Below are 25200 nucleotides of genomic sequence, written 5' to 3' on the forward strand. Positions count from 1 at the left end.
GGCCGAGTCACTTACTGCCTCCCCTCGGTTTCCGTATGTGTGGAGTGAACCCCTTCCTTTGCAGAATCACGGACTTGGAAAAAACAACCCCCCCAATACCCTTTGACCTCTCTCCTCACCCCTATCTAGCCATGTACCCAAAAAAAGGCAGCATGGAGTGTCAGACCTGAAATGGGGAAGGCCTGAGTTAGAATGTCACCACACACACCTGCTATGTGATCCTGAGCAACTTACTTAACCCCCGGGGCTCCTCATCTATTATATGGGGGGGGGGGGGTTGCACCTCTAAGATCCCTGCCGGTTCTAAACCTATGAGCCCATATGTAAGTGGCGCATCACTGATTCTCTAGGACTCAGTTTCCTCTTCTGTAAAATGAGGGAGAAGAAGGAAGGAAGCATTTATTAAGCCCCTGCTATGTGCTAGGCACTGTGCTAAGTGCTCTGCATATGGGATCTCATTTGAAGGACACGATGACCTTTGAAGTCTCTCCTGCCTCTAACTCCTATGACGTCCTGAGGAGAGGTCCCTTAGAAAGCACCCACAGACTGTATTGGTACAGGCCGAAGCCTAAGATAAATTTGGAAAAGCGAGAGTGAGATCCTAAAGACGTGAAATCTAAGACGATTAGTTTTGATTGGGAGATGGGAAGGGGGAACCTCTAAGAGTGGGATGGAAAATGGTGGCAGGAGGGTGCCTGGCTTGTAGGGTGGAAAGCCGGTGGCGAAGCGGCCCTCCGGTGGCCAGCTAACTGGGTTGCTAAGGGCTCCAGACCAGCAATTCCCCATCGGGGCTGGCAGAGAACGGCGCACACCTACCTTCAGTGGGGGAGGTCTTCAACCTCTTGCAGAGACCACTGACATCCCCATAGGTCTCCTGGATCTTCTGCAGAGCTTCGGCTCCCCGAAGCTCCATGAGGGAGCGGAGCTCGGGCAGGGTGCAGCCGAAACCCCCGGCCCGGTTGGCTCCGTGCTGCTGATTCTTGGCATGGTGACCCACGGAGCTGTTGGCCACGTCTCCCATCTTGCCTTGGCGGCCGGCGACCCCTTTCTTTGCTCGGTGATAGCACTTGGCTGGATCTGCCGGGAGAGCTCCTTGGAGGAAGAAGAACCCTGCCGAGCGGAGCGGTCTCAGAGCAGAAATATGGAGTACCTGGTGGAGCAAGAAGGAAAGCAGAGAACAAGAAGGGAGGCCCGAATGAGCAGGAGCGAAATGATGGAGACAGTCGTATCAACTCGGGTTTCAGCGAGCAGATTCTCGGGGTCGTTGACTTGGTGAATGGTTGAATGGAAATAGTCAGCTGCCCCGAGTCTGGCTTCCCTGGGTACCCATCCCGGGCAGAACCCCCCAACCCTCCCCACCGGCCTCAGGGGCCGTGTGGCCTGGGTGAGCCACGTGCCTGGTCAGCAGGTCGGCAACAACGATTGCCTGCTACCGGGAAGCCCGAAGCGATCTTCTTTTGGGAACTCGGCCAGCTAACAGTCACGAGCGCTGCGGTGTGTCGAGGTCCGGAGAGGGGGCCGATCCATGGACGAGGCCGTTCTCTGAGACGGGTGTGGGGGGGTCCCCGTTACAATCTAGCACACCTGGTGTCTCCGCCACACTGGGAAAACCTGGTCAAAGAGAGAAGAGTCAAGGGGAGGGGGCGGAGGAGCCCCGGGGATGTCTCCGGCCCCGTAGGCCCTTCCGGTCCAAGCTCCGAGTGGACCAAACTGTCCCCGAGTGCCAGCCCTAGTTTGGAAAAGGTGTTTGAAGTGCCCGCCCCAAGACACGTCCTGCCTCAAACGGCTCCGGGTCAAGTTTCGGTCCCGTATCTGGGACAACCGAGTTGGCTTCCGTCCCCGATCCGAGTCAAACTCTGAGTTCGAATTCTGAAGAGGCCGAGGCTACTATGTTATCGCCGAGGAGTTAGGGCATCTGTCGTCCCGGTTTTCCCGGACCGGGTTCCCGGCGGCCCAGCCCTCTTCCTCCCAAACTTCTGGCTTCCCTAACCCCCGGCCGCGTCTCTTGGCCGACCGGCCGAACGCCTCGAAGGTTCCCCGAACCCTAACGGGAAGCTCCCCTCTCCCCGCGCCGGAGCCTCCCCCTCATCGCCGCCTCGCTCCGCCCGTTGTCACATGACGTGGGGCTCTGCGCACACGTACATCCCTCATGGTTCCTGCCACATCATTCACGGCACAGCGTGCCATGACAGCTAATGAGGCAGCCCACACCAGTGAGACTGGTGCCTGCTAACGGATGACTAGGGAAGGGGGCGCAGGGAGGGCTTCGGCTGCTCGCGGTGGGGCTGCCACCCATCTGCTCCTACCTCCCGGGGGGCCCGCTTCACACTCATCTCTCTCTTCGCTTCCCTCAGCCTTCCAAACGCGCTCCCCCGTCACGGGAAAACTTTCACTGGGTCCTGCTGGGTCCTCAAGCTACCATCCTCCCTCTCCTCCCTTTCACTGCCAAGCTCCTCAGATTTGTGGTTTAAGCTCCTGCCTCCACTTCCTAACCACCCACTGCCTCCTCAATCCCTTACAAACAGGCTTCTGTCTCCACCCACTTGCCATTTCATCGAAACTTCTCTCTCCAAGGTGACCTCCTTGGGGGGTCGTAATCCGCTCTTTGAGGCCCACATTCATCAAAAGCTGGATTATCACTCAGGTGACCCAGGGCCCGGTCCCAGTTTGGCCGTTGCTAACTGTGTGACCTTGGGGAGGCCGAACCTCCTTTCTTCAAGGTTGAAATGAAGAGAAAAACGTCCATACCCCGAGCCTCGGAGGATAGGAGGCCCACTCGGGCCCACAGAGAGGCAGCCCCACGGCCGGCTGGAGCCGCCGCTGTGACGAGCCCGATCCGAGGCCGTGAGGGCCACGGAGCCCGGTGGAGTTCAATCAATCAACCAAGACACACTGATGGGGGGGGGGGTGCAGGGAGCGCTACCGGAACGATCATTCTCATAAGAACCGAGGGGCAGAGAAATTACCAGACTTGTTCAGGGTCCCAGGGCTGAGACTTGACACTAGGTCTTCTTCCTAGTGCGTCAAGCTACCGCTCATCTTTATCTCCCCTTCTCTGGGAAAAGGAAGGAAGGTGAGCACTCATCTCCCCCCTGCACACCTCACGAGCCCCCAGAGTCTCTCCCCATACTGCCCTGCTGTCCTGGAGGGGCCCGTCCGTCCCCCCTCCTTCCCCGCTCTCTCCAGCAGACCCTCGTCCCAGCAGTCCCCACAACCACCCTGCCAACTTCGGTCCCTCCTTCCTCCCAACTCCCTTCCCGTTTCTATCGGTGGCGGCTCCTCGTCCCCGAGGTTTCTCTTCCTCCCTTCCGCCGGCCATACCTCCTCTCCCGAAGCGAGCGGAGACGAGGGAGAGGGTCCGGTGGGGGCGAGAGGCCGGTTGCAGCGAGTGGGACTCTACGGCACCGTCTCACGGCGACTCAGAAGTAAGAGTGGGGAGCTTGGACGTGGAGGCTAAACCAGGATTGAGGATTAGCAGGGTGGAAACGGCAGAAGTTTGGGGGGAGGAGTCTGGAGCTGCAAGGGACTTCAGAGGCCAACTCCTTCATTTTACAGAGGAGGAAACTGAGCTCCAGGGAGGGGGGAGGGAGGCGCCAAGATCACCCAGCTAGCAAGCACATTTATTCCGCAGTATATTATCTGGCCCCTTGCTGTCCTCCTTCCTTAAAATTCCCCCCAAGGAAACCTTGTGGGCTCTTGGGGAGGGGGGAGGGTGTCCCGATCGATACAAAGGAATATCGAATCCACAGGTGGGATCAGGAATTTCAGGGCCTCGTACTCAGAAGCTAACTCACGACTCTTATTGACATTAAAGACATTTCCCGTCTCTGACAGCTCACTCCTCGTATGACCTTGGACAAGTCATTTGACCTTCAATATTCCCATCTTCCCCTCTGTCGAATGAGAGAGGTCGGGACGGCTCCCGAGCTCCCTTTCGGCTCTCGGTCTATATTTAAATAGTCACAGATTCCAGAAAATAGGCAGAGGCGACGGGAGCCAGAGGGGTTAATAGCCCAGTCAATTCCCACAAGTGAAATAAAACAGCTGCCAACTCCAGGCCCGGGGAGGAGAGTGAGAAGGAGCAGCTGGCACCAGGGCTGGCCGACCAGAATCGCCCCTTCGTGGGCGAGGGGGAATCGGCTGACTCCCCTCCCCCCGACCCGAAGCCACCTTCAGTAGCTGGGGGCTTTTGGATCTATTTGTTCCCTGCCCCCTTGGGTGAGTTCCTCCTCGCGGGAGCGGGTCTGGCCTCCTCAGCCGGGCCTTCGGAGGGCCCCGAGACGGTCCCACCAGCGCTCCGGCCTTCTTTCCTGCCCCGCTCCCGGAGGGAAGCTCGGGTCCAGCCAGGTCGGGCCGTTCCCGAACACACACAGGCTCCGGCCAGTTGTGGGAGCCGCCCGCTCTGCTCCTCCTGAGGGTTCTCCCCAGACTTCCTACCTGTTCAACTCCTAAAGTTCTCCAAGCACCGAGAGCTCGGGCCCCACCTCAGCCACGGAGCGTCCCCGACCCTTCGGGGCCACACCAAGGGGTCGTTTTGAGCACGGTGGCTCCTCGGCCCTCCCCGGCCTGACCCCACCCACCCTCTCTGGCTTCCAGCTTGCCTCTGCTCCATCGACGCCAGCCTGTCCTTCCCCCATATGTTATGGGCTCCTTCCTGCCTCCCTTCCCCACCTTACAGTGCCCCTCCCCTGAGAGAATTATCCTTCCCCCCCAACACACACACACACACACACACACACACACACACACACACACACACACACGAGCTGTCCTCAGCGCTCATCCCTTACTCCCCACTCCTGCTCTCTATCCTCAGGACAGATCACGGATACGGGACCCACATGGAGCAGATGCTCAGGCTTTCTTGTTGAGGGAAGGAGCCGATGACACAATGAGCGTGACAGGTGCTCCCTGCTTCGCAGGAGTTTTCTCCCTCCCCCTCGATGTGAGGGTGAGGTGACACCTTTTATGCAGCAGCCCTCAGAGAGACGGGTCTGTGCCACGAATGTCTGAACCCTGGAAAGGAGGCAGTGGGAAGGAGCCTCGCGTCTGTGGCCTCCCAGGAAAAGGGAGGGAGGACTTGGGGAAAATTAGCCAAACAACTGCCTTTTTTCCCCAATAGCCACTCCGGGTATGGCTCCTGCTGAGCAGATCTGCCACACGGACGTCTCCAGCCACCGGGCACATCAAGCATGGGCGGCCCCGGACGGGGCCGCCTGGGATCCCTTCAGACGGCCACGCCGCCCCCGCTCCCAAACGTGGTTTGTACACACAAGCCCCTCAAAACCCATGCGGTGGAAGAGCAAACCTGCCCAGGTTGAGAAGGGAGGGCCCCGTCTCCCGCACACCCACATCTCCCCAGCACACACACACTCCCACTTGCCCCCCACCACATCTCTATTCACCAGCACGCTGCCTAGACACACACACACACACACACACACACACACACACACACACACACACACAGACACACACACACCTGCACCTATGCCAGCACATCAATCTGGGCATTACACGTTGCTCACACACAGAATCCATAGCACACACAGTCCTCCCCAGCACCCCGGGAAGGCTGCTCCTCCCTTCACTGGCCCTTCTCAGGCTCTCAGGGCTGACCAGCCTGTAGTAGAGCTGGACTGGGGGAGGGGTGGGTTGGGCTGGAGGATTTCTAGGGTGAGCGCCCCAACGCCACCGGGGCGGGTGTCCGGGTGAGCCCGGGGGACGGAGCCAAGTGGACAGTGGAGTCCCCACGCCAGAGCTCTCACAGGCTCCCACTCATCCTCTGGCTCTCTGGGGTCCATCCTGCTTTTCAGGGGCTGCTGGTGCCCAAGCGGCCAGCTCACGACCTTGGCCACGAGTCTGTGACCCGGGGTGTCTCGGTCACCCCGGGCCCGACGCCCTCCTCGCCACCCTCCCCCGCCAGACGCACCTTTGTGCCCACCCGGTAGGGAAGGGGATGGTTCCAAGGACAAGGCCTGCATTCAGCCAAGAAGGGCGGGGAGCTGGGGGGGGGAGGGAGCTGAGGCTGAGCACGGCCTCATTAATATTTCAGAGGCACAGTCACTGCAGCTCCAGGGCCCTCACTGCTCTGCTACTTGTGCTAGTGGAGGGAGGCGGATGAGGGGGGGAATAGAAAAGGAAAAAAGAAAGACAGATTTAAAGAGACAGACCTCCCAGTCCCCCCACCCCCCCTTCTCATGGGCACATGCTTGAAAATGCCAAATGGCTCCTTCGGTGGGGACGGGGCAGCAGCAGCTGCCACCCCTGCCTCCTTCCTCCCGCCCCTGCCGGCGACAGGCGGGGGGCTCTGAAGTCCCCCAAGACCAGCCCCCGACAGCAACTCAGTCACCTTTCGGCAGAGGACATCCCCGAGCACACACCTTCCCAAGGTCACTGGCCCCGGACGAGGAGTCAGTTACCCAGGAGACTCAGCCACAGATTCTGAAAAGCATGGAATTCTTGACTCAAAGAATCATGGGATCATGGAGTCATTGAATTCCGGAGCCGCACCAGTTGGTCTCTTTGGGCACCGGCCTTCGGGGAGGTTTAGACCGGGGGACAGGTGGCCATTTCTTTAAAGCCAACCATTAGCAACCGAACGAGCATCGATAAAAAACAATCTCTCCGAAATATAAGGGGGTCCAAATCCCCACCGAAATCCTCAGCTTTGATCAGGGAGAACCAAGAATTCAACAACAAATAGATGGGAAAAACGCCAGTCTAATAATTACTCGCTGTGGGAGACTATGAGTCACTCTCCTCCCCTCGGAGTTTTCTCAGTTTTCCCATCCTTAAGGTGGGGAGAACAATGGACTTCCACTACCTGGGTTCCATGAGATAGCAGGAGGGCAGCGCTACGTCGACTCCGTTACCGTCCTGCCCCCCGTGACCCGGCACGGGGAGGGGAAGGGGGAGGGAAAGTTTTAAATCTGAGGTCCCCACATAAAGGACACGCACGCCGAAAGGGGAAGCCGCTCCCCATCTTCATGTCCATCCGCCTCTAACTGAAAGGCAGCCTGTCCTTTACTTACTGGAGGGCCCAACTGTGGGGAGGGCCTCCGAGGTTTCAGCTGCCAGAGGGGTCCAAAGACAGCGTGAAAGTTCAGAAGGCTTGCTCAACGTTTCGCCCCGCGCCCCAAACCTCTTGTTTTCTCAGCCAGCCACATCTGAGGCTGTGACTGTGGTTCTTAGGAACCTTGGCTATTTATAAGTAGAAATCTAGACAGAAACTCCACCCTTCCTACCCCTCTACCTAAGCATCTTTGCTTCCAACAGCTTCTTACCTAGAGCTTTATGTGGCTAAAGTGCTCTGGAAGCTTTCGAGCACTATAAATAAGTGGATGTTGTTATGATTACAGAGGTGCCCCCATCGCTCTGCCCTCCTCCAGAGGAGAATATTCCTGATTTGGTGGAGGCCTGGGATGCTGCTATCCCTTTTAACCTCTCCCCGGCTCTCTCCTTTTTCTCCGGGGGGGGGAGGGGGGGTACGTTTGCAGAGAGGCCGAGACCGACCTATCACTCAAATGGCGGCAGTCTAGGTTCCTCCCCTCCATTCTGTCCCCGCCAACTCCCGATGGCCAGTTCTGGGCGGGATGCTTCTGGGAAGCAGTGGTTCAGGGATGGAGAACATCATTTACAAAGTGTAAACTAGAGCTAGGGCCGGGAGGGGCCTCAGAGGCCATCAAGGCCAATCCCTTCATTTCACAAAAGAAACGGAGGCTCGGATGGAAATGATCTGCCAGGAGTCACATAGTAAGTACCAGAGGTGAGATCTGACCCGGGCACTCTGCTTCCAGGGACCGCACCCATATCGCCCCTCTCCGTTCTGACCACCTGCCCGGCCGCCACTGACCCTCCCAGAGTCCGAGGATGGCCTCTCTGTTGTATTTCTGTGAAATAAATGTGCCTCCCCAGAGCTTTCCCAGAATCCCCTGGGCTCCAGAAGAGTTCTAACTTTAAGCCAAGACAGGGTATTAGGAGAGACGGTTCTCCTCAGGCAAAAGTCTCTGGTCCCCCAAATCTCATCCTTTCGAAGAAAAACTGAATTCTGGGTAAGTTACTCATTCCCCAATCTAATTCCCTCCTTTGCCTCTCTGCTTTAATTTTCCTGCTCTCCCCTTTAAAGAGAAAGTCAACCAAACCAAAGACGAGACCTCGGTAGAGGGAAAACAAGCCTATCACAGCCATCGCCAGTCACAGCACACTGCTCCCATTGGGCCCGATCTCTGGAAGTAGGACCGAGCGGGCGGGGCCGTGCGTCGGGGCCCAGCCGAGAGCCCGGAGCTCTCACGGAAGGCGGCCGGAGCCCTCCTCGCTCGTCACCTCTCGGGAAGCTGTATGCTCACCCCGGCTCATGCTCATCCCACCTGCCGGGAGCTCAGAATCACTTAAGAATCTGAACCCTGAGTTTTATCTTGGTCCTACGCCATCCTCCATCAGACTCCAGGAAGAAACCAGGACAACACCCGGTTCTCCTCTTTCTTCTATTCCCTCCACAAAATGTGGCCCACCTCGTTTATAAACTAAAATAAATTTAAGGGCCCACCATTGGCTCCATCCGACCACACGCCCAGAGTGGACATTCTAACATTCGAGATGCAGATGAGGAGATCGGGACCGTTCGGTCACATCTTCCATCTTTGGAGAGCTCATCCCTTTGGCCGGGGATGTGAAGAAACAATCTTCCCTCACTACTCAAGACTTTCCCTCCTACCTGGAGCGTTCTCCCCAGCCTCCTCTTCTCAGAAGCCCTCACAGGACCAAGTTGGGATTTAGAGTCAGAGCCAAGTCAGCCCTTGGGCGTCTTTGGGACTCAGTTTCCATTCCTGTCAAATGAGGGGATTGCACTCAATCCTCCCATGAACCTCAAACTGCCAGGAGGTTCATGCATTGGATCTTGGTAGATTTTAAGCACTCGGTTTACCTCGGTTTCCTCACGTGGAGAAGGAAACAGTGAACCCCTCTGGGGTGGGTGTCTTGGCCAAGAAACCCTCAAATGGGGGTCACAAAGAGTTGGACGTGACCGAGCGACCTATTGACTTAAAAGACCCCAAAAGAACATTCTCTCCGACGGACTGCATTTTCCACTTATTTTGTTAAATGTCTCCCGATGACACGTGAAGGTGGCTCTCCTTACTTGAGAGCCTTGAGTTCGACAGTTCTGTTTAGACCATTTCCAAAATGTCTTCGCATGCTGTGAATTGGAATCGTAAGAGGACGTGTGAGGACGCTTCGGCGCTATCTCAATCCGCACCGTTGGCGACACCGCTCTGAACTCTTACTAAGGAGCGGGCTGCCGAAAATCCCCCCAAGATGGGGAGCCGGAAGGGCCCTTGGGCGTTAGGGAGTTCCGTCCCGCCATTTTACAGAGGAGGAAACTGAGGCCCTGGGAGGGAAATACCTTATTCTAGGGATTCATACTCATCTGAGGGGGAGCTCTTGTTGACTCAATCTGCTCTATTAGCTTGTCTCTAGTTGCTTCCTGTAAATGAGCTCTGTCTTCCCAACGGGAAAGGGAGCCCTCCAGCGTGGCCGAACCTCGTACTTTAGTAAATATTCGATAAGTGAGTGAAAAAGTGAATGGATTCGGGTCAAATGGTGACTCTGAGCTCTAAGGCTGGGTCATGAGACATGGGGAGGGCTTGGACGGGTGGAGACGGACAAGGAATGGGTGATTTAGAGACCCCTCCTCCCTTCCTGTGGAGGCATCTCTCCACCCTGACCAGGAGCTCAAGTGGTGCTAGAGTGGGTAATAAAATGGCCGCTCCTCTAGCAAGTTATCACTTTGCTCGATATCTCCACCAAAGAATCATTCTTGCTCATTGTCTCTAGAAGGCCCTTCTTAGAATGAACATGTGCTCCCCCGAAGAGGGGCCAAACTTGCCTCTTTGTCACTTTCCCGTGGACATTTGTCTCGGAAGGGAGAGGAGCAGGACGAGCTTAAAGTTCAAGGCAAGCTTGATAGGGGGAGGATGCTGGGGGTGAAAAGAGGAAGTGCTATCTAGATGGATCCAGAGGGATCGAGATGGACCCAGGGATCTCTGGGGGGACATAGACCAGGGAGAAAAATGTAGAGTCCTGGACGGCCAACCTGTGTTCCACTAGAACCTGGCCGTTAATTCACTGTGTGACCCTGGATAATTCTTATTCCTTCAACTGTCCGCAATGTTCCCATCTGTAAAATACTAATAAATGGCATTTGTTGACCACCTTCAAGTTTATGGATTGCTTTACATACATTATCTTACTTGGTCCTTAAACAATCCTGGTAGGTAAGTTTTTTCCCCCCATTTTACAGATGGAAAAACCGAGGCAAGGAGTGGTTAAGTAACTTGCCCTGGGTCACGCAAGCTTGTGCCTGAGGCTAGATTTGAAGGTAGCTTTTCCTCCCTCCAGATCCGATACTCGATCCACTCTTCCAGGCTGTTTTTCCATGAAAGGGTGGTCACCAGATGATTTCTAACGCCCTAGCCCAAATTGCTATTCTGTGTCTCTTATATTTGGCTTCTCAGTAGATAGATGGTCTCACTCCATGCAGTGCCAGTACTGACCCATCCAGTGCTGAGGAGTGTTTAAAAACTGACTCTCCAAAACCACATGACACCCCTTTAACTTTAACCTGCATCATTCACATTTTATTCATCACTATTTTAAATCTAAATAATTTAAAAAATCAATCGAGCCCTAATCTATAGCATTTGCTTATTTCCAAAGGGTAAAGTCTACACTGGAAATTTAACAATTGGCTGGCTCCGGCACCCCCCGCTCCCAGGCTTTCTCATTCTATGCATCCTTGTTTAGACTTTATGAAAGTCTTCACAGAAGATCTTCCCAGCATGCTTTGAGTCTCTTTCTATTTCAGTGGACCAGTGCAGTTATCCATTGCTTTGATCTTTTGTATCACCAGTGATTTGCACCTAGTAGGCCAAGGCCTGCCACATACTAGGCGCTCGCTACACCTTTACCGACTGCCTGGCCCTGCCCGCACCTTACCACATCTTTGGGTGTCCGCTGCTGTCTGTGTGTACCCAGCACAGCTTTCTTCATGAAACTTCCTGAGAGAATTTGCCACCATTCAAAAAACATCTCCTGCAAAGAGTGGAGCCAGGGGGGCGGGGGAGCGCTGGTGGGGCTGAAGGCCCTAGAGTAGGGAGGCTGGGGGAAGGAGATTTTAGAGCCGGGAGACTTGGGAGGAGAAGTTGAAAAAATGGACTCCAAGAAGAGGGGATATGGTTTTCTGGAGAAGGGCAGGTTCTGGAAAGAATAGGGTGCCCCAGGAGTGAGGGTTACAGAAGGAACCTCTCCCTTTGCCCTATCCCCAGTGCCAAAGGAAGACTGAAAAGGTTAAAAAGCAAAAAAAACAAAAACAAAAACAAACCCTACACAGCACAGGGAGCCTGGGGGAGAAGCCGACCAAAGAAGGCAGATCTTGGAAGGCAGGGTTTGACTTTCATTTTGTTTTTATAACCAGAGTGCCCGGGACATGGTAGGTACTTAATCCAAGCTTTGAGGGTTGTACTGAACTGGGTTGGAGAGCAAACTAACAATCCATACAGGAAAAACCAAATGGATGAAGTATATCTGGTTTTCAAATTCTGCTTCGCAGTTGGACGGGCAGCCATAGGTAGAAAACGAAGCGGCCCCCCAGTTGAAGGGCGCTCTGGACGCAAAGACAAAAGGCAGCCAGAGGAGTCACACTCGGGAAACTGTCTTTTCAACCCTCCCAAGCTACTTCTTGATTCCAAATCCATTTTTGAAAACATCAATGTTATCCCAGTTGCTCTATGGCCAGGAGTCACAAACACCAGATCTCCAAACAGGCCTTTGTTAAGCACCACACAGGGGATACGGAGCCAGCGACAACCACTAACGCCTCCGCCACCTCTGACGCCGCCACGACAACAATGGCAGCCACAGCGACAACCACCACTGGATTGTTTCCGCCTTCGGGGAACTACTGGGGGTGGGCTGGGAAAAACATGTAACCAAAGGGTCGAGACTGAAGATGGCCCAAGATAAAATAGCCCATGATTCGGAGCCTCTCAGATCTTATCACTTCCTGTTCCAGCCAAGGACACGAGGCTGAACGCTTTTGCCGGGCGCTTCTATTGTCTGCTCTTAGGCCCCGTAGAGGGGGAGACATCGGCCCTGCTGCCGAGGCGTTCACGAGCGAGCTGAGGAGATGGGACTCAATTAGAGACCGGGACCGGCCGTCCGGAAGAGCTGAGAGTGTGGCACACACTGACACACATCAGTACATCGAGGAGCTAACGGTCACTATGCTGTTGTCATGGGTGAGGTTTCGTGGAGGGAGTAGACACTGAAAAACAGTGGGAGAGGGGGAAAGTAGAAAGGAGGGACCTTTCACGGGAAAACCACGGGATGTGCGAAGGCAGCGGTGGGCCTGGAGGGGGTGGGGGGGGATGCTGGGGAGATCAGCTTCAATGAAGGGGAGGGCTGGCTTTGTGTAGAGGAACAATGTGAGGAAAGGCTAGAAAGAGGGTTGCAGATAGAGCACAAAGAGTCTTTAAGTGCCAGGCTAAAGAGTCTGGCCTTGCTCCAATAGGCAATGGGGAGCCCTTGATGATTCTGGACCGGTAGAGTGACGGGATGAAAATAAGACTCTCTGGTCTAATTGCCAACAAGGAGAAATGGGAGGATTTCCCAGCCCTGTCAGGGTGGTTCACCGGGCTGGGCCGGTCCATTTTGTCATCTGGACCGAGCAGAAGCGAGAGCTGAAATACTCAGGTCGGACCCTGCCATTACCGGGGAAAACAACGCTTCTGGCCTCGTCTCCCCATCTGTATGGAAGCACGCCCCTAGAAAACTGGAAGTCCGGGAGCAGCCGGGAGCCAAGCGCGGCGCTCCGCCTGCTCTCCGGAGCCGGGCCCCCCGGGATCTGGGACCCCGGCTCCCAGCCCGGGCCCGAGCCGTCTCCCGTGAATCTTCTGGCTGCCCGGACCTTGCCCTGCTCCCTGGACGTTGCCCTGGCTCCCTGATGGAAGCGGCCTCCCTTCCTTCTAGCTCTGGGCCACGTCTTTCTTCCTCTCCTGCTGCTGCTGTGATTAGCGCTGTCCCCACCCCCACCCCACCCCAGGCCCAGGGGAACACCGCCACAACAGGAGAGAAGGTCAGACTCTCCTTCGCCGGAACCTTGGGGGCTCTCTCTCTCTCTCTCTCTCTCTCTCTCTCTCTCTCTCTCTCTCAGAGCCGAGCCCTTACACTTGGGGAGGGGAGCCACGCAGCGCTGCTCGGAGTGGAGCATCTTGGGAGGGGGAATGATGCAGGGAGAGAGGCCGGCAAGGAGGAAGCACAATGACACTAATTAGCCAATTACAGCAGAGCTTTTCTAGGAGAAAACTGCATTGCAGTATGAGTGGCACGGAGCCCAGAGGAAGCAGGCGCTGGGGTCTCCCCATGTGCACATTTACACACTCACGCCTCCTCACACCCCCCCCCCTTCCACACATATACGCCACAGCCACCTCCGACCCCTTCCACACGCAGTCACGTCCAGCCCCCCGGAACACATTCACGCTCAGCAACTCCCCTTTCTTCACAACTGGAAGGGGAGAGTCCCGTGGCCCAGAGAAGGCTCCATCCTGCAGGCCAGAAGACCGAAAAGCCTTTCCCTCACCCTCACTACATCGGTTCTTCCCCTCGGGTCCTCTCCCACACCTCAGGGCCGGGGACAGATCATTCCCAGAAGAACAGGAAGGTACTTTTGGGGAGCTGGAGACCGACCTTCCCTAAGTGTCTGCAGCTCTTTTAGCTGCCCCCAGCCCCTCCCCCAAGCTCCCCTCCCTTTCCATTGGACTTCGAGTCACGAAAAGCCGGGTTTTCATTCTGCTTCTAATACTTGATAGTTTTGTGACCCTGGGCAAGTCACTAGCCCGAGAGGCTATTTTCTCACTAATCCTTTTGGAGCTAGATTCTCCCTCTAGTCTGGGGCCCCACTCAGGCGTCCGTCCTCACAAAGTCTCCCCTCCGCAAAGAGCAGTGTGCACGGACAACTCATAATTTCATGCACTTGAACTGAGGGAAGTTGAAAAAGCAATCATTGGAAAGTTCTGCCTGAGTTTGCTTTGCTTTCAATACACAGATCCTTTTATCTCAATCGATTTCATTACGAAAGTTAGCGAACTTAAGGAAACTGGCCATGGAAAAAGGAAGGAAAGAAGAAAAGTAGAAAGAGAGGAAGGAAAAAAGAAAAAGGAAGAAAGGCAAGCTTAGAGCCTGGGTCGAAATCCTGCGCGGCACCAATCGATGCCTTTGGCGTCCACAAAAACCAAAGGGCCCTTCTCAGAATGATGTTTTCTGGACTAAAACATACAAGATTGCAAAGAAAGTCAATCAGAGGGAAAGCCAGTTTGGGGAAGTTCTCGACCCCCACGTTAAGAATCCCTAGTTTAGAACTCAGCCCTCAAATCATCTTTTCAAAGAGGAAGACGAGGAAGAAGATAAGGATGGTTCTCTTGGGTTGGGGGCAGGAGGCCTCTTCGGAGAGGAAGGGGACAAGCACAGAGCTTAAGACGGAGAGAAGGGGAAGGGGTCTTTGTGGCCATGCCGTGGAATCCTCTCATTTTACAGAGAGGAAAAGGGAGGTGCAGGAAAAGGAAGTGAGTGACTCCAGGTCATACATAGGACCCGAAATCTCAGCTGGAAGGGCCCTCAGAGGCCAGCTAGTCCAACCCTTCATTTTACAGAGCGGGAAACTGAGGTTTAGGGGAAGGAAATGAATGACACAATAGGATACACACAGAGAGTCCAAGGTCTGGAACTAGAAGGTCCCTTAAAGGGCAGCTAGCCCAACCCCTTCATTTTACAGAGGGGGAAACTGAGGTTTAGGGAAAGGAAATGAATGACACAATAGAATACACACAGAGAATCCAAGGTCCCTTAAAGGGCAGCTAGTCCAACCCCTTCATTTTACAGAGGGGGAAACTGAGGTTTAGGGGAAGGAAATGAATGACACAATAGGATACACACAGAGAGTCCAAGGTCTGGAACTAGAAGGTCCCTTAAAGGGCAGCTAGTCCAACTCCTCATTTTACAGAGGGGGAAACTGAGGTTTAGGGAAAGGAAATGAATGACACAATAGAATACACACAGAGAATCCAAGGTCCCTTAAAGGGCAGCTAGTCCAACCCCTTCATTTTACAGAGAGGGAAACTGAGGTTTAGGGAAAGGAAATGAATGACACAATAGAATACACACAGAGCATCCAAGGTCTGGAACTAGAAGGTCTATTAAAGGTCAGCTAGTCCAACCCCTTCATTTTACAGAGGGGGAAACTGAGGTTTAGGGAAAGGAAATGAATGACACAATAGAATACACACAGAGAATCCAAGGTCCCTTAAAAGTCAGCTAGTCCAACCCCTTCATTTTACAGAGGGGGAAACTGAGGTTTAGGGGAAGGAAATGAATGACACAATAGAATACACACAGAGAATCCAAGGTCTGGAACTAGAAGGTCCCTTAAAGGGCAGCTAGTCCAACCCCTTCATTTTACGGAGGGGGAAACTGAGGTTTAGGGGAAGGAAATGAATGACACAATAGAATACACACAGAGAATCCAAGGTCCCTTAAAAGTCAGCTAGTCCAACCCCTTCATTTTACAGAGGGGGAAACTGAGGTTTAGGGAAAGGAAATGAATGACACAATAGGATACACACAGAGAATCCAAGGTCTGGAACTAGAAGGTCCCTTAAAGTTAAGCTAGTCCAACCCCTTCATTTTACGGAGAGGGAAACTGAGGTTTAGGGAAAGGAAATGAATGACACAATAGGATACACACAGAGAATCCAAGGTCCCTTAAAAGTCAGCTAGTCCAACCCCTTCATTTTACAGAGGGGGAAACTGAGGTTTAGGGAAAGGAAATGAATGACACAATAGAATACACACAGAGAATCCAAGGTCCCTTAAAGGGCAGCTAGTCCAACCCCTTCATTTTACAGAGGGGGAAACTGAGGTTTAGGGAAAGGAAATGAATGACACAATAGAATACACACAGAGAATCCAAGGTCTGGAACTAGAAGGTCCCTTAAAGGGCAGCTAGTCCAACCCCTTCATTTTACGGAGAGGGAAACTGAGGTTTAGGGGAAGGAAATGAATGACACAATAGAATACACACAGAGAATCCAAGGTCTGGAACTAGAAGGTCCCTTAAAGGGCAGCTAGTCCAACCCCTTCATTTTACAGAGGGGGAAACTGAGGTTTAGGGAAAGGAAATGAATGACACAATAGAATACACACAGAGAATCCAAGGTCCCTTAAAAGTCAGCTAGTCCAACCCCTTCATTTTACAGAGGGGGAAACTGAGGTTTAGGGAAAGGAAATGAATGACACAATAGAATACACACAGAGAATCCAAGGTCCCTTAAAGGGCAGCTAGTCCAACCCCTTCATTTTACAGAGGGGGAAACTGAGGTTTAGGGAAAGGAAATGAATGACACAATAGAATACACACAGAGAATCCAAGGTCCCTTAAAGGGCAGCTAGTCCAACCCCTTCATTTTACAGAGGGGGAAACTGAGGTTTAGGGAAAGGAAATGAATGACACAATAGAATACACACAGAGAATCCAAGGTCCCTTAAAGGGCAGCTAGTCCAACCCCTTCATTTTACAGAGGGGGAAACTGAGGTTTAGGGAAAGGAAATGAATGACACAATAGAATACACACAGAGAATCCAAGGTCTGGAACTAGAAGGTCCCTTAAAGGGCAGCTAGTCCAACCCCTTCATTTTACGGAGAGGGAAACTGAGGTTTAGGGGAAGGAAATGAATGACACAATAGAATACACACAGAGAATCCAAGGTCTGGAACTAGAAGGTCCCTTAAAGGGCAGCTAGTCCAACCCCTTCATTTTACAGAGGGGGAAACTGAGGTTTAGGGAAAGGAAATGAATGACACAATAGAATACACACAGAGAATCCAAGGTCCCTTAAAGGGCAGCTAGTCCAACCCCTTCATTTTACAGAGGGGGAAACTGAGGTTTAGGGAAAGGAAATGAATGACACAATAGAATACACACAGAGAATCCAAGGTCTGGAACTAGAAGGTCCCTTAAAGGGCAGCTAGTCCAACCCCTTCATTTTACGGAGAGGGAAACTGAGGTTTAGGGGAAGGAAATGAATGACACAATAGAATACACACAGAGAATCCAAGGTCTGGAACTAGAAGGTCCCTTAAAGGGCAGCTAGTCCAACCCCTTCATTTTACAGAGGGGGAAACTGAGGTTTAGGGAAAGGAAATGAATGACACAATAGAATACACACAGAGAATCCAAGGTCCCTTAAAAGTCAGCTAGTCCAACCCCTTCATTTTACAGAGGGGGAAACTGAGGTTTAGGGGAAGGAAATGAATGACACAATAGAATACACACAGAGAATCCAAGGTCTGGAACTAGAAGGTCCCTTAAAGGGCAGCTAGTCCAACCCCTTCATTTTACGGAGGGGAAACTGAGGTTTAGGGGAAGGAAATGAATGACACAATAGAATACACACAGAGAATCCAAGGTCCCTTAAAAGTCAGCTAGTCCAACCCCTTCATTTTACAGAGGGGGAAACTGAGGTTTAGGGAAAGGAAATGAATGACACAATAGGATACACACAGAGAATCCAAGGTCTGGAACTAGAAGGTCCCTTAAAGTTAAGCTAGTCCAACCCCTTCATTTTACGGAGAGGGAAACTGAGGTTTAGGGAAAGGAAATGAATGACACAATAGAATACACACAGAGAATCCAAGGTCCCTTAAAGGTCAGCTAGTCTAACCCCTTCATTTTACAGAGGGGGAAACTGAGGTTTAGGGAAAGGAAATGAATGACACAATAGAATACACACAGAGAATCCAAGGTCCCTTAAAGGGCAGCTAGTCCAACCCCTTCATTTTACAGAGGGGGAAACTGAGGTTTAGGGAAAGGAAATGAATGACACAATAGGATACACACAGAGAATCCAAGGTCCCTTAAAAGTCAGCTAGTCCAACCCCTTCATTTTACAGAGGGGGAAACTGAGGTTTAGGGAAAGGAAATGAATGACACAATAGAATACACACAGAGAATCCAAGGTCCCTTAAAGGTCAGCTAGTCTAACCCCTTCATTTTACAGAGGGGGAAACTGAGGTTTAGGGAAAGGAAATGAATGACACAATAGAATACACACAGAGAATCCAAGGTCTGGAACTAGAAGGTCCCTTAAAGGGCAGCTAGTCCAACTCCTCATTTTACAGAGGGGGAAACAAGTTCAGAGAGGAAGAAACCTGGTATCGGGGTCAATAACAGAGACAGAGCTAGTTCCAGGTCACCTGATTCTCCATTTATCACCTCATGGTCTCTCCTTTTGCTCTTTTCCTCTCGTTCCCAATCCCGAGCCCAACTCAATGAGCGTGGCCCAGGTCCCCTCATCCTCCAGAGGTCAGCTAAACGAATAGAAGATATATTGTCCCACTCTGGTTCCTCCCAACGTGGGCCAGGGGGGCTCACTCCTCCTCTACACATGTGGTAGGATTAGAAGGAAGGAGAAGGACCCCTTAAATGAGTACACAGTGATTCCACAGAGGCCATCCTGGATCAGACCATTGCGGAGACTCCTTTCCATAAATGGCCTCGAGCGGGACAGGTCTAGGCCCTCTGACATGGGAGCTGATTTTTCAAAGAGCTCAAAGTGGGCATGAGGCAAGAGGGGGGCAGAAATGAGAGGGGGTGTGCAAGATAGTAGGCCGGTGAGGAAGGACCAACCCTTAGGGTCCCCGGGGAGGCCCAGGCAGCCAGTCAGGCTGAGTTGGCCGTCTCCCCATCGTATAACTGAGCCAAAGTGGGTAGGGGGATGGACTCCCTGGAGGCTTGGAAGGAGAGCCAGGAAATGACCGTCTCTGGCTCTCAGGGTTTGGTCAAGACAGGAAGGATCTCTCTGGAGTGGCCTCCGGGTACTGAAAGCCTTGTCTTTAGAGGCTCTGTGGGTATTGGAGGGGGGCAAAGAAGGAGCTCCAGAGATGGGGTTTGGGGCCCGGTATAATCAGATGTGTGGGATAACAAGCCATTTTTAATAGCGTCCACCTCCCCGTCAAGGGCTGGCCGAGCAAGACATTTCGGTATTTTAGGGAGGGAGCCTAAGCTGGAAGAGTAAATGACAGGCACAAATCAGATTGTAGAGGAGACATTTAGTCTACTTGAGAGAACAGACCGCTTCATTTGGATCCACTACAATCAATCAATCAACATTTATTAAGCACCTAGTAGATGTACTGTGCTAAGCGCTTATCGGCACATCTACACCTCGAGGGGCCAGTAAACCAACAAGACTTTTCTTAAGCACCTACTATGTGCCAAGTGCTGTCCAAAGTGCCAAAGAAAGGCAAAAGCTTGGTCCCTACCTTGAAGGAGCTCACTTTCTAACAAGGGTGATATTATGGAAATAACCCTGGGCGTGCAAACAGATACCCAGTGGTACCGGGCGGTGGAGAGGGCAAAAAATCTAGAGGCGGGAGCAACACCGAAATGGGCAAGTCTCTGAGCTCTCCGAGCTTCACCTCCCACTCCATAAAACAAAGGGTTTGAACGCATAGTTCCTGGGGTCCCCTTTTATAGCTCTAGCTCCCAGATCCCACGGATGGCACCGAACGAATCCCTTCGCCTTCCTGGGCCTCGGTTTCTTTCTCTGTCAAACGAAGGCCGAGGAGTGCCGGTAAACAACTGGCTTTCCGCCTCCACCCCCATCCTTCTGCATGGCCGCACGTCCTCAGAAGTTGAATCTGCATTATTCATATTTTCGCCCTCACTTTCTTAAGTCTAGACAATCAAAGAAACAATCGATCAAATTTTGATTCGTAGAGTTTGCCGAGGTCCAAACCCTCACATCGAAAACTGACCGATGGAGTTGGCTGCGACACGGCTCGAATGAGGGGGCTGGCCTACTTGGCCTCTGAGCTAAGAGTTCTGTCACCTTGGACAGATCCCTTCTCTTCTAGGGGGTGCCGCCATGCAAAGAGCCCTGGTTCTGGAGGCGGGAAGACCTGTTTAAATCTAGCCTCGGATACTTCTTAGTTGTGCAAGTCTGAGCAAGTCTCTTCACTTTGACCTACCTCAGTTTCTTCAGCTATAAAATGGGGATCATAACAGCATCTCCCTCACGGGGTAAAGTATCTGTAAAGAGCTTAGGTATCATATAAATCTAGCAGCTAATATCATTCCCCTCCCTGGGTCTCAGTTTCCTCCTCTCCAAAATGAGGGATTGGACTTGATGGTCTCTCGGGTTCTTTCTATCTCGAGAGCTCAGAGCCCCTGAACGGAGTCATTTGAAAATTATTCTCATCTAGTCACTTCAGTGGCTAGGGGAAGGCACACACATAAGACACAGCCCAGGAGGGGCCACAGAGAATTCACCTTTGGCCCACGAGGGCGGGAGTGGGTTCCGCATGAGGATGAAACGGAGTCTTGCTCGGCTTCTGGGCTTTAGGCATAAGCGATTTGCTCCTCAGAATCTCCGAGCTTGGCAAGTCACTCTTGCTTGACCTTTGTCATCTCTGGTTTGAGCCGGAATGACAGCTGCAGCCTATGACACGCCTGGCTCCACCTACTGTAACAGTAAGAAGTGGCGTGTGGCTTCCCGTGCAGCCACTAAGTTGGAGAGGGTCCACGGAGCTGCCATCCCCAAAGGGGTGCCGGGCTAGGAGGAACGGGAGTGGCTGCCTGCAGCCAGACACCCAGCACTCAGTAAGCGCTTACTAGATGCCAGGCGATCTGCTGAGGGCCGGTCGGTGGGATTTTCCCCCCCAGCTTCCGAAATCACTCCCAAAACATGGCGGAAAGAGCCCGGGCCGTTCCTGTTCTCCCGGAACCCTCAGAACACTTCCACAAACGACCCCAAATTAACAGACAACTTTGACGATTCCACCAAGGCCCCTTGACTGGGCCCCCGAAGCTCCACAGGAGGCTCTAGGCAAAGCTCAACAGCGTCCTTGTGTTTATGGCCCCGCAGGTGGTAGGACACAGAGCGTCGACGACCTTTCCAAACGGGAACGAAAGAGTGGCCTGAACCGTAGAAAGAGTGGAAATGTTTGGGCAGAGGGGATACTGGTCTTTTGGGGCAGTTCTGAGAGCGGCACCCCCTTCCTGCCCTCTTCCCTGTGGACTGAAGCTGACCCTCGGAAAAAGAAAACCCTCAGATTTACCGAGCAAACGAGGAGCACAAATAACAGTTCAGAAAGGGCAGTGGGTTTCTGTGCCTAAAGAAACTGGCTGGTTTTGAGTGTCTGTTTATATCCCAATTTCCCATCCGACTGATCTTTCTCCGTCCTTTGCTGAATCATCAACTCTGCCCTGATTTCCATGGGGCCCCTCAAGGTTGCATGCTGGGCCCTGTACTCTTCTCTCTCTCCACATTTGTGAGCTCCCTAGGGCTCCTTTAGGGCAGACTCTACGCAGCTGAATCCCAGGTCGGCAGGCTGAGCTTTCCAGAATTCCAGGCCCCCGTCGGCCCCTACTCGGTGGACGCCGGGGGTCTTATAGACATCGCAAATGAACCGCGTCACAAACGCGATTCGTTTTCTTTTCCCTCCGCAGTCACCCTTCTTCTGAACTTCCCAGTTTCCTTTGAGGACGTGACCGTCCTCCCAAGCCACCCGAGTTCAGAACTTTGGAGTCATCCTCACCCCTTCCCTCTCCCGCATCCCACATAGATAACTGATTGCCAAGTCTCATCAGTTATCTCTACAATATACCCTTAGCTTACTTATTCATTTATATTTTAATCTGTTTATAATTTCGAATATTTCAGTGTTATTTATTTCTGACCCCTAGTTTCCTGATTTGTACCATTAGGGCAGCTAGGTGGCGCTGTAGTGGATAGAACCTGAGTTCAAATCGGATCCCAGATCTTGGGCAACTCACTTCACCCTGTCTGCCTCGGTTTCCTCCACTGTAAAATGAGTCAGAGAAGGAAAAGGCGAACCACACCAGTATCTCTGCCAGAATATCCCAAACGGGGTCACGACAATCGTACGTGCCCAACGATGGAACGACATTCAGAAAACAGAGACCTCGGGGGAGCCGCTCTGTGAGGGGCCCGGGATCCTCTCCGCTCACAAGCCCGGCGCCTTCGCTCGGCCCCCATCACCTATGGCCCGGACTATCGCGTTAACCTTCTAATTGCTCTCGCTGCCTCCGGGCTCTCCTCCGCCCAGTCTCTCCTCCACCAATCTGCCAAAGTGATCTTGTTAAAGCACAGGGCTGACCAGGGCACTCTCCTGCTTCACTGACTCCTTCCAGCCCCGAGGATCAAACACAATCTCCTCCGTTTGGCATTTAAAGCCCTTCACACCCTGGCTCTAAATGACTTTTCCATACTTATTATACATCACTCCCTTCCAGAACTCCAGAGTCCGGCTAAGCTTCTCCCCGAGCCCAGCACGCCACCTGCCACCTCCGGGCCTGGAATGTGCTCTCCCCTCCCTCGGCCTTTCAGAATCCCCAGCATCCCGCTGGGCTCGGCTCCAAAGCCACCTCCTTCACGAGGTCTTTTCTGATCCCCCCAGTTGCCAGTGCCTCCCTTCACCCCAAGTGCTTCCAACTGATCTTACATCGGCGGGGTTTGGGACTTGTATACAGACCGGTTTCCCCGGCCAGCAAACCAGCTCCTCGGGGGCCGCTCCGCTCTCCCTTTGTGTGCCCCACAGAAAGACCACGGTGGAAAACTGCTCATTGAGCTACCCATTCTGACCCTCGTTTCCCCTTTCCCTATTTAACAGCCACAGCAAGATCTATGGCGGACACCCCTCCTCTCCTGCAAGAATTGGGATCCCAGGGAGAAAAAAACCACACAACAATGGCTTCGGGAGAGGCCGGCACGCCGCCCCGACCTCCGGCCCCACCATGGTCCGAGACTTCAAAATAGGAGGCGCGCGTGTCACATCTTTGCAGTTTACAAAGTACTTTCCACACGACACGCCGGTGAAATGGTGAGGATGAGGATAATTATATCCTGTCGACAGATGAAAAAACTGAGTTTTAGGGAGGCTGAGTGACCTGCCTAGGATCACATGGCTAGGCAGTGTTAAAAAGAACACCCCCCGACTCGGGAGTCATAGGACCGGAGCTCAAATGCTACCTCTGCCGCTTACTACCTGGGTGACCCCGAGCAAGTCACAACTTCCCTGGGCCTCGATTTCTCCTCAGTGTGACGAGGGGGTTGAACTAGATGATTTCTGAAGTGTTTGCCAGCTCTAGACCTAGCATCCTGTATGTGACTCGGAGCAATAACCTTCCCCTTAGTTTTCTCATCTGTAAAATGGCTAGATAGTCTGGGAGGTCCTTTCCCACTTCAGATCCACAGATCCCCGTTTGACCACGAACAGGTCCCTTCCCCTCCACGGGCCCCAGTTTTCTCCGTGTAAACAGAAATCGTTGGCCTCGCTAACCCCTTTCAGCTCCCAGTCTCAGCTTCTGGGATTTAATGACAGCTGGGCTTTATATAACATCCATCACTGCAAATCATTTTCCAAATGCATCACGTCAGAGCTAACAGGTAGACCGGCCAAATGTTCCCGTCGCCTCGTGCACATCCCCCTAAGCCGAGTCTCTCAGAAGGTCCAGGGTCCCACAATTAGTCATTTGCGCAGCCTAGAGCCCGGCCCTCCTCCCGGCTGTCCCTGCCCATCTGGCTGCTCAGAAACCACCAACACCTTTTGTGTGTGTGTGTGGGGGGGGCACTCAGTGGACTCTGTCCTAGGATTTTTCCACTGGGAACCCCCATCCCACCACGGCTCCCGCCCTCCATTTGGGTGAGAAACAAGAGAGTACCAGAGTCAACTCTGGTCCTCAGGGAAGAGGAAGCAAGGGGACTGGAAGGTGGGAGGCTTTGGCTTCCCCTCCGGCCCTGGCTCTCTACTTCTTCTTCCTCAGTAGGGGACTGGGTACGCTCGGATGACAGAGGAGAGAGAAAAGGTTGCTCGGAGAGTCTCAAGGCCGGCCAGCTTCTCCTTATTCCCATGGAGCACTTGGTCTCCGAGGGAGGAAGGAAGCGGCTTCCTGGCTCTGAGAGCGTTTGATGAGGTGAGCCCCTTCCATCCACAGCACCATGTGAGTTTGTGGGGCTCAGCTCGGAGACCCCGTGGCTGCCGGGGCCCTCCCCTGGAGGCTGCCGGGGCCCTCCCTCCCCCAGCCGCCCCTTCCCGGCTCACCTCCAGCCGCCCTCGCTGAGGAGAAATGGGATTAGGGGCGGAGAGCCCGAGTTCTGCCAAGCTCGCCCTTGGCACCTCGATGAGGAGATAGCGAAGAGAAGGGCGCGGAAGCCGGGGAGTCTCGGCAGAGACAATAAACAGGCCAAATGAAGTTCTAATTCGATTTCTCTCAACTCATCTCACCCATTCTCCTGCCCTTCCCTCCCGCACATCCCCTGCCCGCCCACCTCGGCGCAACTCAACTTAATTCACTTCAACTTAATCCAATTCAAATCCTTCGCTCTGTTCGGCCCTAATTTGATTCCATTTTGTCCCTTTCTCTCTCTTTTCTTTCAATTTAATTTCTATTTGCTGAGCACCTAAGGTGGTGGCCGCCTGGCTCCGGAGAGCACAAAAGGCCCGGCTTCCACCTGCCCCGGGGGCGGCCCGCCTCCGTGGGGGCGCCGAGCCCCATCCCGGGAAACAAAGGGCCTGCCGGGACACTAGGTGATTAAATGTCAGAGCGAATAGAGCCGGGGCTTAGATACACGCTGCAGACTCCGGGGCGGGAGAGATGACGGCGGGTTGGAGGGGCCGCGGATCAATGGAGGCCGGTCAACAAGTCCTCGCTAAGTGCTGGGGGCAGGGCGCTTCCCAGAAAAGTCGGGACACTTGAGAATGTCAGGTCGCGCTCGGCGTCTAGCTCTAAGCCCCTGCTCGCGTCAGCGCCCTGCACCTGCCGAGCCCCCGCAGCCCTCGCTACCTGCTGTAATCCCGCCTGCCCGGCTCGGGTGTCGCGCCCTCCATAACACCCCCAGGTGGCCCGCGAGCAGGAGGCCAGGAGGCCGCTAGAAGAGGAACCCCCTTTTCTGTTGCTTTTGGTACCTCTCCGTTCCCCCCAGAGAAGGGGGTCTGGCCCGCTGGGGCCCACGGGAGCACATGGAAGCTCCCTGAGGGCAGGGGCGGCTCTGTTTCCGGCCTCTGACCCCAACTCGGGTACAGTGACTCTCCCAGGGGTCCTCAAACTTTTTAAGTAGGGGGCC

General features: G+C 53.5%; 1 protein-coding gene and 2 long non-coding RNA genes across 7 annotated transcripts in view; 1 reads left to right on the plus strand and 2 right to left on the minus strand.

The window, feature by feature from the left end:
* Window positions 1-1149, minus strand: part of ATP2B3 (ATPase plasma membrane Ca2+ transporting 3) — a 105246-nt gene extending 104097 nt beyond the window's left edge. For all 5 annotated transcript variants that reach the window (XM_051967758.1, XM_051967757.1, XM_051967754.1 and 2 more), the window contains exon 1: window positions 817-1149. In XM_051967758.1, the coding sequence (XP_051823718.1) occupies window positions 817-1021 (205 nt within the window). In that variant the 5' untranslated portion in view covers window positions 1022-1149. The remainder of the gene's footprint in view (window positions 1-816) is intronic.
* A 250-nt stretch (window positions 1150-1399) lies between these two features.
* Window positions 1400-25200, minus strand: part of LOC127542299 (uncharacterized) — a 36295-nt gene continuing 12494 nt past the window's right edge. Inside the window, exon 3 of the long non-coding RNA XR_007948625.1 lies at window positions 1400-1611. This is a non-coding gene — a long non-coding RNA (uncharacterized LOC127542299). The remainder of the gene's footprint in view (window positions 1612-25200) is intronic.
* On the plus strand, window positions 4952-10218 carry LOC127542300 (uncharacterized). The gene is made up of 2 exons (XR_007948626.1): window positions 4952-5261; window positions 8129-10218. It is a non-coding gene; the product is annotated as an uncharacterized LOC127542300 (long non-coding RNA).

Source organism: Antechinus flavipes, chromosome X (genome assembly GCF_016432865.1).
Source record: "Antechinus flavipes isolate AdamAnt ecotype Samford, QLD, Australia chromosome X, AdamAnt_v2, whole genome shotgun sequence".
NCBI lineage: Eukaryota > Metazoa > Chordata > Mammalia > Dasyuromorphia > Dasyuridae > Antechinus > Antechinus flavipes.